The sequence below is a fragment of the Microcaecilia unicolor genome, chromosome 3, assembly GCF_901765095.1.
Source record: "Microcaecilia unicolor chromosome 3, aMicUni1.1, whole genome shotgun sequence".
NCBI classification, from domain to species: Eukaryota; Metazoa; Chordata; class Amphibia; order Gymnophiona; family Siphonopidae; genus Microcaecilia; species Microcaecilia unicolor.
Window position 1 is genome coordinate 412,958,310 of NC_044033.1, and position 15,906 is coordinate 412,974,215.

The window sequence follows — 15,906 nt, forward strand, 5'->3', positions numbered from 1 at the left end:
CACAGCACGACAAATTATGTCCTTTGTCTTCGTATGAAGAAAAGGACACACATTTCCTGAGAGGCTCAAAAAGACAAACATTTTGGAGCTCGGTCTGGTCCTTCGATGTCGACATCGAGGGATGCATCGGGAGTCGAGAAAGGGTTGACTGCTACGAGGCCTAGAGACACTGAGAGCAGTGAGGCCTCCTGCTATGCAGGCCCCCCGTGACCGGCCTTTGTCAGACCTGACCCCAATGTGATGTGGGGATTCGATGTTGTCCTCGTCTGCACCGAGGAGCCTTGGTGTAGTGCATCGGGCGAAGGCCAAGAAGCACCAGCATCGATTTCCTTCGACACACGGTGCTGGGAGCTCTGGGATGCCAAGGGATCTGGCACTCGAAAAGCATCAACGCCAGGAGGATCACTCCCCCTCCATTCAAGAGGTGGCGATGCGCACATCTCCCAGCAGCCCAGATTCTGCTCCGTGCCCCAGGCACTTCTGCAACCTGATCTCCAACCAGCCCCACAGCCTTTACCGATGATGGCTCTTGACGAATGTATCCAGGCCTTGCTCCCAGAGCCTTTGGAGGGATTCAACTGCATAGGCATGGGGGGGGGGGGGGGGGGTCTTACGTCTGTCAAGCCTTCTGCTACAGCCCCATCTGGCACACAGCCCGCGGTGTGGCCCCGGTGTCAATTGCCACCCAGGTCAGTTCTCCTTCGACTTCGGTAGAGGAAGCTTCACAGAAGTTAAGGTGGGAGCCGACTCCTCGACGTCGAGGTGGGCTCAGTCTTGACAATCCCTGAGGGAGGTGTAGGTGTTGTATAATACCAAGGAGAAACGCTTATGGGAATCAGAGGAGGATCCCAGATACTTTTCCGATGAGCGTTATGGGATCCATTTTGACCCTTCCCCTCCACCTGAGAGGAGACTTTCGTGTTTCTCTCCCCTGGAGAGCTTCTCCTTTACATCTTTTGTACGGGAAATGGCTAACGCTATTCTGTTCCCCATAGAAGTAGAGGATGAGCCCAGAGCCAAGATGTTCAAGGTCCTGGACTACACCTCTCCACCTAAGGAGGCAGTGACATCTCCTCTACACGAGGTACTCATGACAGTCCTCGTGCGAGACTGGGCATCCCCTCTATTTGTCCCTGTGGTCCCCAAAAAGATTGATACCTAGTACTGGATCCACGGGGAACCTGGGTTGGCGAGGTCTCAGTTACCTCACAACTCCATGGTGGTGGATGCCGCTCTCAAGAGAGTCAAGAGTTGTAGGGACTATGCTTCGGCTCCCCCAGGCAGAGAAGCTAGGACCTTGGACTCTTTTGGGAGGAAAATGTATTAGGCCGCTATGCTTATCGCCCGTATTCAATCTTACCAGCTCTGCACGAGTGTCTGCTTGCGGAACTCAGTGAGGCAGCTGTCTAGCTTGGTCGATGCGCTCCCTCCAGAGCAGGCTGAGCCCTTTCGCCAGTTGGTCAAGCAATAGAAGGCATGTCACAAGTTCTTGGCCAGGGGCACTTAACGACACTTTCGACGTGGCATTCAGAATCTCTGCTCAAGGTATAGCAATGTGTAGACTCTCATGGCTGCATGTTTCTGACCTAGACCATTCGGTCGAGCAGAGAATGGCTGATGCCCCTTGCCGGGGGGATAATCTTTTCGGAGAGAAGATTGATTAACTGGTTGACCAGATCAAAAAGCACACTGATGCTATGGCTTCTCTCGCCCACCAGGCATTTTCTGTAGACACCTCCTCATCTAGGAGGTTTTTTGGTGGGTCACATAAGTACATAAGTAATGCCACACTGGGAAAAGACCAAGGGTCCATCGAGCCCAGCATCCTGTCCATGACAGTGGCCAATCCAGGCCAAGGACACCTGCAAGCTTCCCAAACGTACAAACATTCTATATATGTTGTTCCTGGAATTGTGGATTTTTCCCAAGTCCATTTAGTAGTGGTTTATGGACTTGTCCTTTAGGAAACCGTCTAACCCCTTTTAAAACTCTGCTAAGCTAACCGCTTTCACCATGTTCTCCGGCAGCGAATTCCAGAGTTTAATTATGCGTTGGGTGAAGAAACATTTTCTCCGATTTGTTTTAAATTTACTCCACTGTAGTTTCATCACATGCCCCCTAGTCCTAGTATTTTTGGAAAGCGTGAACAGACGCTTCACATCCACCTGTCCCACGCCACTCATTATTTTATATACCTCTATCATGTCTCCCCTCAGCCGTCTCTTCTCCAAGTTGAAAAGCCCTAGCCTCCTTAGTCTTTCTTCATAGCGAAGTCGTCCCATCCCCGCTATCATTCTAGTCGCCTTTCACGGCACCTTTTCCAATTCTACTATATCTTTCTTGAGATGCGGTGACCAGAACACAATACTCAAGGTGCGGTCGCACCATGGAGCAATACAACGGCATTATAACATCCTCACACCTGTTTTGCATACCTTTCCTAATAATACCCAACGTTCTATTCGCTTTCCTAGCCGCAGCAGCACACGGAGCAGAAGGTTTCAGTGTATTATTGACGACGACACCCAGATCCCTTTCTTGGTCCGTAACTCCTAACGTGGAACCTTGCATGACGTAGCTATAATTCGGGTTCTTTTTTCCCACATGCATCACCTTGCACTTGCTCACATTAAACGTCATCTGCCATTTAGCCGCCCAATCTCCCAGTCTTGTAAGGTCCTTCTGTAATTTTTCACAATCCTGTTAATGACCTTGAATAACTTTGTGGCATCAGCAAATTTAATTACCTCACCAGTTACTCCAATCCATTTATAAATATATTAAAAAGCAGCGGTCCTAGCACAGACCCCTGAGGAACCCCACTAACTACCCTTCTCCATTGTGAATACTGCCCATTTAGCCCCACTCTGTTTCCTATCCTTCAACCAGTTTTTAATCCACAATAGGACATTTTCTCCTATCCCATGACCCTCCAATTTCCTCTGTAGCCTTTCATGAGGTACCTTGTCAAACGCCTTTTGAAAATCCAGATACACATTATCAACTGGCTCCCCTTTGTCCACATGTTTGTTTACTCCTTCAAAGAATTGAAGTAAATTGGTCAGGCAAGATTTCCCCACACAAAAGCCGTGCTGACTCGGTCTCAGTAATCCATGTCCTTGGATGTGCTCTGTAATTTTGTTTTTGATGATGGCCTCTACCATTTTCCCCGGCACCGACGTCAGTCTCACCGGTCTATAATTTCCCGGATCTCCCCTGGAACCTTTTTTAAAAATTGGGGTTACATTGGCCGCCCTACAATCTTCTGGTACCACGCTCGATTTTAAGGATAAATTGCATATCACTAACAGTAGCTCCGCAAGCTCATTTTTCAGTTCTATCAGTACTCTAGGATGAATACCATCCGGTCCAGGAGATTTGCTACTCTTCAGTTTGCTGAACTGCCCCATTATGTCCTCCAGGTTTACTGTGAAGTCAGTAAGTTTCTCCGACTCGTCCGCTTGAAATACCATTTCCGACACTCTGTATCCCACCCAAATCTTCCTCGGTGAAGACCGAAGCAAAGAATTCATTCAATCTCTCTGCTATGTCTTTATCTTCCTTGATCGCCCCTTTTACCCCTCGGTCATCCAGCGGCCTAACTGATTATTTTGCCGGCTTCCTGCTTTTAATATACCAAAAAAAATCTATGGTTTTTTTGCGTCTAATGCTTTCTTTTATTCGTAATCCCTCTTGGCCTTCTTTATCTGCGCCTTGCATTTGCTTTGACACTCCTTATGCTGCTTCTTGTTATTTTTAGACGGTTCCTTCTTCCATTTTCTGAAGGCGTTTCTTTTAGCCCTAATAGCTTCCTTCACCTCACTTTTCAACCACTTTCTTTTCTAATTCGCGGAATATGTTTGGCCTGGGCTTCCAGGATGGTATTTTTGAACAGCATCCATGCCTGTTGTACAGTTTTTACCCTCTCAGTTGCCCCCCTAATTTTTTTTTTTAAACCGTTCTTCTCATTTTATCATAGTCTCCTTTTTTTAAAGTTAAACGCTAACGTATTTGACTTTTTGTGTATAGTTACTTCAAGGTTGATATCAAAACTGATCATATTATGATCACTGTTATCAAGCGGCCCCAGTACCATAATGTCCCTCACCAGATCATGCGCTTCACTAAGGACCAAGTCTAGAATTTTTCCTTCTCTCGTCGGCTCTTGCACAATCTTCTCCAAAAAGCTGTCCTTGATTTCATCAAGGAATTGTACCTCTCTAGCGTATCCTGATGTTACATTTACCCAGTCTATATTTGGATAATTGAAGTCACCCATTATTATCACATTGCCCATTTTGTTTGCGTCTGATTTCTTTTATCATTTCTGCGTCTACCTGCTCATCCTGGCGACTAAACTAGATCCTGCAGTGCCTGTTAGATTCTATCTGTTAATGCTGTGGTACAAAGCTTTTAAAACTAAGTGGAAAAGATTATGGACATAAGTTGTTAAAATTTGCTTTTTATATTTTTATTTTGCCTAACACTAACCTATAATTCCTCCTTTAAACCCCAATCTTTAAGTTCCGAAAGCACAAAGCAAAGTAGCGTTCACTTACCAGAGAAATGTCCTCTTTTCTCAGAACTTCTCAGAAAGAAAGTTCAGTGGGACCTTTCCTCTTTATATAGTTTTGAATCTAAGGGGCCTCTTTTAAACAGGTTCTTTGAAGCTGACTCAGCAACCTATGCAAGTATTCTACTTCCCCACACCTTAATTAACACTTAATTGAGGTCGCTGGATGAGGTACCTCTCCAGCAGCCAAGGAACAGAAAATAACTGCCTTTTAGAACAATTAACACTTAATTGAGGTCGCTGGATGAGCTATGTCACTATTCTAGGCGTAGATACTCTTTTGCGGCTCACCGGCCTTCTCAGGCTCAATCCCAGCGCGTTCTTTCCCGTCAACGATTGGCTGGTGAAGAGCACCTAGGAGGAATGTGCTCAAGAGTCCATGCAGAGGACTATTCGGGTGCTATAACTACCTCAAGTCCCATCTCCTTACTGTTCAACAATTGGAGTTCATGGGAGCCCTGCTCGATATAGGGACGGTTCGGGCCTACCTTCCGGAGACACGTGCAGATAATCTTCTGTCCCTGGCATCCTGGCAAGTCCCCAACCATGGTGTGCCTCACCTCTTTAGATTTGCCTACACATATTGCCATTGGTTCTACTTAGCTCTTGCTGAAGGGGGCTGCTGCTGAAAATGGAAGAGTGTTGTAGTCAGCCCGTTGTCAATGAGAAGTTGCTATGCTTGATAGTTTTCACATGCTGAGAGCGCCTTACCATCATAAAGCTCGGAGAGAAAGGAATGGCCCACTGATATGGAATCTTTGCTTTATTGATAATCTTTAAAGCAAGCTATATGGTCTTCCTTCATTGCAAAGTGTATACATAGAGGCCTGGAAAACTTGCACCATTGTATTTCAGTTGTGGTATGCGCCTTGAATTTCACAGCGATAGATCTCTATCCACATAATTCTTGCAGCCTATTATTCGGCAGGGTACTTTAGGCCCAGTGTGCACATGGAATCTGATCATGGTCTTGTTCCACTCCCAAAAGTTGGCAGCATAAATGTTGCACTACAACCGGCACATCCTCACTGTTGCCTTCCTCCAGCACTCCTCGAAAGTGCACATAGTTTCGCTGTCTGCAGTTTTCTAAGTCAGTTTTGTACAAAGGGTCTTCCAATTTAGCACTCAGCAGATCCACTTATGATATTCGTCAGTGAGACTTTCGTTGTGCTCCTCCACTTTAGCCTCCAGTTTCTTGACTCTACCGCCCAGCTTGTGAAAGTTGTAGTGTACAATTATCTATTTGCACGAGTATCTCATTCCTCGTCCCCTTCAGTTCTTGATGGAGCTTACAGAGATATTCAGTTTTAAAGGGAGATCTTGAGTCTTGCCAGCCTCCAAGTCAAAAGCTGATTCATCTTCTGAGACAGAAACACGTGACAAGAGGCACTCCAACCACTCACATATAGAGTGGGCTTAGTTGTGTCACTCATCGATGCTGCTTTCAATTTTTGAGCCATTCCTGTGATAAATTTCTACTATTTCTACTATTGCTATTTTGCTTCAGGAAGTGAGGAGTGGGTGTCGCTCAATGGCTGGAGATTAATTTTCATTTAAGAAGATGGAAAAGGAGGGAAGCATCTAAGCTTCCGTACGAGATCCAGTCTTATCTCGGTCCTTAATATGGATATCAAAATGTTGGCAAATTTTCTGATGAATTGCCTCTCTGAGGTTTTGTGGGACTTGGTGAATCTAGACCAGGTGGTGGTGGTTCTTTAACGACATCTACAGACATCATTCACAGGATGATTGGTATACGCCATATAGCTAGGGAACCTCTTCTTGCTTGCTGGAGATTTACACTGAAAAAGTGTTTAGCACAGTTCACTGGGACTTTATGGAGAGGGTCCTATGAAAGGTTGGAGTCTTTAGAGGATGGGTAAAAGCATTGTATGTCTTTCCAGGGTATTTGCATCAATGGAGATAATTCGGCCATGTTTGAGTTGAGAAGGAGCACACAACAGGGCTGTCCTTCCTTGCCCTTACTTTTTGTGGAAGTAGAGCAAATATATATATTACATGTGTTTGGGTGGGGACAAAAATATATATTTTTTTGGTGGCTGATGACATTCTTCTCTCCTTAATCAGACTCTTTGTGTCCCTTTCTGATACGTTAAAGGCTATTGTATTATATGGCCTCCAGGTTTAAAATCAATACGATCAGAACAGAAGTTATAAAAGCCAAAAAAGCACAAAGAAGCCTTCAGGAATAGGGGGCATCAAACCAACATTTTATTAAACAGACCTGACATGGTCCGTGTTTTGGTGAAACCACCTGTGTCAGGGGTCTTGTGCAGAGATGATCATCAATTGTATAGGTAGGTCAATGGAAAAGTACAACCTTATTGAAACAGAGGACATTTGTACCAAGAAGACACTTAAAACCAGCGCAGAGCATATAGAAACTGCAAAGGCACTCCTGGTCTGTCTGAATGGTGTTTTTCTGGGAGAAGCAAGTTCAGACACCTCGGGAGCAACTTTGCTGTTTCTGTGTGCTCCGCACCGATTGTATGCATCTTCTTGGTACAAGATTTCTCTGTTTCAATAGTAAGTTCTTCCCATTGTGTTACTGACAGCTTTTCTTTATCTGCCGTTCAAGATTGGTTAATTAAAATCTGAAGTAAAGGCCTAGATAATTTAGAAATTTACCATAGACAGAGGGAGATAAAGGACCCAGGTCAACCACTCACTGTTCTTAACAACTATCTCTCAATTGCTAATCTTCCTTTGTTAGCTAAAGTTGCAGAATCAGTCCACATTCGGTGGACAGATTGACAGACTTCCTCAAGGAAACATGTGCCATTCATCCAAACCAGACTGGTTTCTGAAAGCACCATAATACTGAAATGACTCTCCTTGGCAGTGCATTTTGTCTAGCAAAAAAGGTGCTGGTACTCAACTGCCAGGCCACCCTTCAGGGCTGGAGTGATCATTGAGGGACCCACCCTACAATAGCCAGAACCCCTGCAACCAGTCATAGAATCTATGACAAGGTAGAATTTGTATGTAGAACCTGAGCTCTTTCATTAAAATATGAGAACCATGGGTCAAGTTTAGCAGACAGTGGAAAAGGTGCCAGTACTCAGTACCCCCTCAAAAAAAACCCTGCTCCTTGGTATTACTTAGATTTACAGTCAGCTTGACTATGTCCAGTCTGTCATTTTAATCGACCTATCTGTGGCTTTCGATTTGGTTGATCACAGCATTTTGCTTACCTGATTACATTGGATAAGGCTAAGGGATGCCACCCTCTCATGGTTCTCCTCCTACATCTCTAATCAAAACTACTCAGATACAAAAGTGATCTGTCTACCCCTTTCTCTTTGGCCTTGGGTCCCCCAGGTCTCCATGCTAGCCCTACTACTATTTAATATTGTTTGGCACCTCTCCTTACACTTCTCCATTCCCTGGTCTTTATGGCATATACTGTATATGCTGATGATATCCTGGTCATCTGCACCATTCTTCAAAGTTAACTCTTTGCTAACCAAGGTAACCACTTGGCTACAAGATAAGCTCATTATAAACCCTAGTAAATCCTTATCTCTTCTTTTTACAAGCAATAAACATTAAATGCTAAGCCATCCTATTCCACTCTGCTTCACCCCTGTACGAAAATCCTCGGCATCGTTATTGATACCTTGTGTGTGTTTTCTTCCCAGGTATCAGCTGATGTCAAGCGCTCCTTCTTTAAACTATGCCTTATCCGCTGCATTCAAAAACTGCTTGACACCCCCCCCCCCCCCCCCTGGCCATTAATACCTTTATCCATTTTTTAGTCATAAGTCAGCGAGATTACTGCAATGCTCTCTGTAGGGTACTTAAGGTTAAAGAACTTCACCGTTTACAGATCATACAAGTAACTGCTATCAAACTGATTACAGGTAATAGGAAATATGATCACATAACCCCACTTCCTAAATCTGCACACTGGCTGCCCCTGTTACATCATATAGACTTCGTTATTGCTCTTAGTCTTCAAGATCCGTACTTCTGGAGAGCCTCAGTTTCTTTCCTGCCACTTGAATCCTTACTGTCCTTCCCGATCCCTCAGATCATTGCAACAATGCTTACTTCAAACTGCCTCCTTATGTTCGCTCACCCAACTACCATTCAGTGCACCATCTTTTCTGTGCAAGGTCTTAATCTTTCGAACAGACTACCCCACCATCTAAGGCTATGCTTCTCTCTCCAGCAATTTATTTCCAGACTCAAAATGTTTGTCTTTTCTGAGGCCTATGGCCAATAACTGCTGTCCTGTGGGTGCACCAGCTGTAAGCCTGAACTGCAATTCCCCCTCCCCTGCTTTACTGTCATTGATTGTAGTTCAATACCCTTCCCCTTTTTGTCCAACCTATGACCCTTTTATTTGACCTTACTCTTTAACCTCTATTTATTGTACTATGTAAGCTGCCTAGATAATATGCTTGATGAGTTGGAGTAGAAGCCCTGTATAAACTTGGAAACTTGGTTTAGGAGTGCCCAGTCTGGTTTTATATCACCGGGCTGCACAAGCTAAATTGAACAGTCACTGGTAGGTCCCATTAGGTTGGGGCACCTGATGTGTTTGCCCAGGCATTTTTGTGGATTGTCTTCAGTGCTCTGCCCAACTATATTCTGTACTTTACTGGGATACGTTAAGCATGGAAACTGATTTCCAACTTTGTAAATACTCTCCTATAGCACCCAATTCACCATTTCTATCTGATTTAAGTTGAGCACTTTAAACCCCAGGATTCCATAGGTTTGTCTTGTTGGACGACTCTTTGAGGATGATGCACTTTATTTCTTTTGATTTTCTTGCTACAACTTATCAGTTGCCACTGTCTGATAGATATGCCTGTACTCAACTCGTTCATTTTCTTACAACCAAGAAGGTTAAGCAGAAGGTGCTGCAGGAACCATCCTTTCTAGGAGACTTATATGAGGATTTCCTTGATACAAGACCTATCTCTGTGCTATATAAATACCTATGACATAAGCTTCCGCCGCATGTGGCTCATAGGGTCAGATGGCAGAAAGAATTGGGGATTTAACTTGAGCGTGAATGGGGAGTCATGGAAACAGCTCAGGCCAAGATCTCATTTACAACCAGTATACAGGAAGACAGCATCAGTTATGTATTGGTGGTATTCAACCTCTGTTTGGCTCCATCATAGGTTTTTCTTGATATCATCCTACTGTTGGCGTAGGTGTCGCAAAAAGGGCACTATGGGCATATATGATGGCTTTGCTGAAAGGTGAAAGCGTACTGGAAAACTATCCAATTTAGATTGCAAAATTGGCTGCAAATCCAGATCCCCTGAGACCCATTAATTTTTTTTTACTTAAGAGACCAGTTATCAGGGTTGCTTCATACTCAACAGGATTTGGTCTGCCATAGTGTTAATGCAGCTAAGTTGACCTTAGCTTCTTGTTGGAAATCTGAGGCGAGAGTTGAATAAGCTGTCGACATTTGTGAGATGGAGCAATTAACAGCAGCATGTAGATGGGCTTTGCCTAAAGAGGAGGAAGTTTGAGGAGTTTTTCTTCCACATTTTCCTCTGTAATTTATATTGTATGGACTAGGGGGATAAGTACATAAGTAGTGCCATACTGGGAAAGACCAAAGGTCCATCTAGCCCAGCATCCTGTCACCGACAGTGGCCAATCCAGGTCAAGGACACCTGGCACGCTCCCCAAACGTAAAAACATTCCAGACAAGTTATACCTAAAAATGCGGAATTTTTCCAAGTCCATTTAATAGCGGTCTATGGACTTGTCCTTTAGGAATCTATCTAACCCCTTTTTAAACTCCGTCAAGCTAACCGCCCGTACCACGTTCTCCGGCAACGAATTCCAGAGTCTAATTACACGTTGGGTGAAGAAAAATTTTCTCCGATTCGTTTTAAATTTACCACACTGTAGCTTCAACTCATGCCCTCTAGTCCTAGTATTTTTGGATAGCGTGAACAGTCGCTTCACATCCACCCGATCCATTCCACTCATTATTTTATACACTTCTATCATATCTCCCCTCAGCCGTCTCTTCTCCAAGCTGAAAAGCCCTAGCCTTCTCAGCCTCTCTTCATAGGAAAGTCGTCCCATCCCCACTATCATTTTCGTCGCCCTTCGCTGTACCTTTTCCAATTCTACTATATCTTTTTTGAGATACGGAGACCAGTACTGAACACAATACTCCAGGTGCGGTCGCACCATGGAGCGATACAACGGCATTATAACATCCGCACACCTGGACTCCATACCCTTCCTAATAACACCCAACATTCTATTTGCTTTCCTAGCCGCAGCAGCACACTGAGCAGAAGGTTTCAGCGTATCATCGACGACGACACCCAGATCCCTTTCTTGATCCGTAACTCCTAACGCGGAACCTTGCAAGACGTAGCTATAATTCGGGTTCCTCTTACCCACATGCATCACTTTGCACTTGTCAACATTGAACTTCATCTGCCACTTGCACGCCCATTCTCCCAGTCTCGCAAGGTCCTCCTGTAATCGTTCACATTCCTCCTGCGACTTGACGACCCTGAATAATTTTGTGTCATCGGCGAATTTAATTACCTCACTAGTTATTCCCATCTCTAGGTGTCATGCAAGCTGATGTGCGACTCTGTTTAGAAGTGTGTGAGAGGTGGATGTATTGCTGAAGGAGGAGTATATAGACTTTCAAAACATTTATATAATTAGAGGTGAGCCTTCACTCCTTGTTGGTTTATTAATAAGTTTCTTGTCCGTTTGCTTATCCCTTGGGTGAGGATAGATAGAAGTTTGTTCCTTGTTTTTGGCTGTACCATTATACATGTTTGCTGTTCATATTACATGGATAGACCTCTTAAAAAAATTAAAATTAAAATGACAAGTTATTGCTGTGTCACCCTATAGAAATAAGATATATTTCTAAAATTAAATCCTGTTTTCTTTTCACCAGATCTTTCGTGAAGCCCGGAGGACAGTACCTAGTGTTGTTTACATGCCTCACGTTGGTGATTGGTGGGAAGCTGTTAGTGAAACTGTGAGAGCTACTTTTCTAACACTGCTACAAGATATACCATCATTTTCACCAATATTTTTACTCTCTACCTCTGAGACCATGTACAGTGAGCTGCCTGAAGAGGTGAGTTAGTCATGTTTGTTGCAGCCTCTGTATCCTTAGTGGCTCATTGTGCCTACTGTGGCAAGTCATGACTCAGATAAAGCCTAGTTTCGTTCATCCTGAAATAGAAGTACTAACTACTGTATTATGTGCCTTTTTGTTTGTTTTTACAAATTTGGATTCTAGAGGAGTTGTCTGAGCTGAGTCACACTGATTCAAAGTGAGTCATGCATTTATAGTTGGTAGTAAATGCATGACTTCGGTGTCTATTTTCAATGCTTCTATGGAGAAAATTGGGTTGTTTCACTTGCTAAATGGCCAAATTTTATCTGTAGAAAAAGGGGCCTGTATTGGGAAGGGTTGAAGGAAGATTTACTGCTCATGCTTTAGCAGTGATATTCGGCCACTATTCAGATACATTTTACATAGCCTGACTCTAAATGGATCCGCTCCAGCGTGGTTGCCATTCAGATATATATTCTGAAGTGTACATTATACATATAGCGTCACAGAGTATACAAAGAAAGATTAGCACTGGTGCCGATAGTTTTTTTAAATGTTGGCTGGGTCAACTGATTATCCCGTTATTTTTTTTTTGTTTGTTTTGTTACATTTGTACCCCGCGCTTTCCCACTCATGGCAGGCTCAATGCGGCTTACATGGGGCAATAGAGGGTTAAGTGACTTGCCCAGAATCACAAGGAGCTGCCTGTGCCTGAAGTGGGAATCGAACTCAGTTCCTCAGTTCCCCAGGACCAAAGTCCACCACCCTAACCACTAGGCCACTCCTCCACTAGTTTCTTGTAGAAATATCTCTTGGAGGTACTCTGTGCAGTGCTGTACTTGCAGAAAACTCTTTTCCCATTCACAAGTCTGTATTTGCCATGCAGAATTTGATACAGGGGCTAGGAGGAACTAGCAGAATTAGCAGCAATGGCCATGCAGGCCACAAGAAAGAAGAAGGAGAGTCCTGTATATCTCAGCAAAATGCAGCAAAGAGAAACAGTGTTGACTGCGTGAGGTGGAAAATAAGAATGGCCCTCAGTCCAAAGGAGGAAGCAACTGAGATAAGATTGACAAGCTCGAGAGAGCAGTCAAACTACAATAATATGAGTTGGGGGAGTTTCTGGATGTGAGACAAAAGAGAGAACTGAAGGTGTGGTGCAGGTAGAAGGCTTTCAGGGAGAGAGAGAACCGATGATCTTGCAGGGATGGAGGCAGCAGAGAGAAATGGACAAAGCTTGTGAGGATCTTGAGCTTGGAGAAGGAAAAAACCTTCTGTGTGTGTGTGCTTTAGGGAGTTAAGGGAGGTGAGTAATGGAGTCTAGGGATTGGGGAAAGGCAGGGGACTTGTGATAGGGAAGTTCTGTATGAATGTCTGTTTAGTCTCTTTAGACAATCAAAATATTATCAAATAAAGTCTTAATCTCCCAGTGAGGAAATTCAATATGAATGCATGTGCCTCCAATTGACACAACCTCAACTATTCATTGAGTAGAGTAATATCATTGGTTTCTGAATTAAGAGTGGGGTGGGGGGGGAAGAACCAATGTAAAAAGATTCCTTACATTGGAGAAAAACAATTGGTTCCAAAAACTCCTCCGTATGTCTTTATAACATTAGAATCCCTGAATGAATGTGCTTTATAAAAATGTACGATAATGTTCTCAAAATCCAAAATGATAAAGTTCAGTAGGCTTAGTACTTTCAGTAGCGATTAGAAAATAAGATGTAAACACCAATACGTATCCCATCACAGTAGATAGGACTCAGCCTAGTGTTTTGAATTACCCCACTGTCTTGAAACCATCCTTTAATACAGTGTCAATCCAGCATTGCACAAATTCAGTTCCTTCTATGTACTGCCAGAACTACTACTTCAACAAGAGCGCCTTGTTTCACTGGAGATCGCTGCTTCAGGAAGATCCAAATCAAAAGATTGGTTTTAGAACACAAACTGATTTTTTTCTTTAGCATTGACTATTTATCAATTTGTTTCCTATTAAGTAAATTTAAGATGTCCTTTTAGTCTGCAGTCTTGAGCAATAACTTTTCTATATTTTAAATTATTACTCAAAATTGGGGTTTTTTTTTTTTTGGATCCCAGTATTAATGGGGGTGGTGCAGGTATCTATACCTGACTGCTTAAATTACTCTGTCACTAATGAACTTTAATGCAATTACCACTTTATCTCTCACTACGAAAATGAATTCTCTATTCTTGATTGCTTAATCTACTCTGTCACTTATGAACTTTAATTCATTTATTTATTTATTTATTTGTTGCATTTGTACCCCACATTTTCCCACCTATTTGCAGGCTCAATGCGGCTTACATAGTACTATCAGAGGCATTTGCCCAGTCGGTGGATAACAAATACAAAGTTTTATAGTGATCGTATGAGGTATAAGTGGAGGGTCGGAATGGATGAAGATTGCGTGTTGTCCTGTTCGATCATAGTCATGCTGTGTTGGTAGGTGAAGAGAGTTACGTGGGGTCGTTGGGGTAGGCCTTTTTGAAGAGATTGGTTTTTAGTGATTTCCTTAAGTTCAAGTGGTTGTGGATTGTTTTCACAGCTTTTGCAATACCGCTTTGTATTTCTCATTCCGGAATTGGCGATCGCCATGACGGAACAATATAAGCCACATTGAGCCTGGAAATAGGTGGGAAAATGTGGGATACAAATGCAACAAATAAATAAATCTAGGGTGGGGAGGATAACTTAAAAATTCAAAACAATGAAGAGATTGTGAGTGTATTTAGAGCATGAGATATTTTTTACAAATTGTTATAACAGTGTGTATTTGAGTTTATATGAGGTGTCTGGAGCGTATGCCTTTATTAAAAATCTTACAATGGTAGGTGAAAGCCAGGATCCAATCTGAGCAGATGCCTTTCTTGCAAATCTTGCAATGGTTGTAGATGAAAGCCAATGGGGAGCGCAGGAGTCACTGATTTTCAAGTCCATTTGCTGACTCAATGGCTGCCTAATGCTTGTCGGGTTGTCGTTGTGCCACGTTTTCATCTGGGTGGCTTGGAATTTGATGCTGCCAATAGGACATATTATTAACTAATATTTTTGAAAAATGACAGCCTTCATCAGCACTTGTGTGAGAACTATTATTCATTGATTGCTTGAAGATACTGCATCTGGGATTTGGCTGTCGTGTGCTGACACCTTTGGGATTCAGTGGTCAGTTTGGTTTTGACAACAAGAAAGGCTTTCTTCTCTTATGTAAGAATATAATCTTGGACAATAATTTATGAGTTTTGAGCATTAGGTTTGGTGATTGGATCTAATAGTGAAATGTATGTATTTCTAGTATGAATGTGGTAAGAGTGTTATGTGTATGTTAATAAATATTTTGTCTGGAGTTTGTATGTTTAAATATATTGGTGATATAATTTACTCCAGTTTTGTAATTAAATTTTAACTGCCAGACCCTTGACCATTCTTCTAACGCTTGGAGATCCCTTCTCATTGTTTCTACTCCCTCCAGTGTATCCACTCCATTGACTATTTTTGTGTCATCCACAAAAAGGCAAACCTTTCCTTCCAACCCTTCAGCAATATCTCTCACAAATATATTAAACAGAATAGGCCCCAGCACTTCACTGCTCACTTTCATTACTTCCAAGCGGATTCCATCTGTGCAGAACTGTGTCAAATGCTTGGCTAAAATCCATGTACACCACATCTAGCACCCCTCCCACATCCAACTGTTTGGTCACCCAATCAAAGAAATCAATTAGATTTGTTTGATAGGACCTGCTTCTAGTGAAACCATGCTACCTCGGGTCCTGCAGTCCGTTCAGTTCTAGAAACCTCAAAATCCTCTGCTTTAGAAGCGTTTCCATTAGTTTGCTCGCCACCGAGGTCAGACTGACAGGTCTGTAATTCCCAACCTCCTTCTTACTTCTACACTTATGCAGAGGGTCCACATCCACTCTTCTTCAGTCCTCCAGGACCACTCTAGACTCTAAGGAAACATTGAAGAGGTCAGTCAGTGGAAACACCAGAACTTCTCAGAGTTCCTCGAGTACCCTTGGATATATCCCATCAGGCCCCAGCGCTTTGTCCACGAGGAGCTAGATAAAAAATAGACAGAGTCTTCCGAGCATCAGTCTTGGTCTTTCATATATCCATCCCCATTATCATTTGTTTTCTGTGGTCCTACTCCCGGCCTTTCATCCGTGAACACAGAGCAGAAATAATTGTTAAGCTGTTCAGCTTCAT

At 43.1% G+C, this 15,906-nt stretch overlaps 1 protein-coding gene across 1 annotated transcript in view; it reads left to right on the plus strand.

Moving 5' to 3' along the window:
* ATAD2B (ATPase family AAA domain containing 2B) overlaps positions 1-15,906 on the plus strand; it is a 714,191-nt gene that overhangs the window by 492,977 nt on the left and 205,308 nt on the right. The window contains 1 exon segment of the mRNA XM_030198808.1: positions 11,505-11,694. Coding sequence (XP_030054668.1) covers positions 11,505-11,694 — 190 coding nt within the window.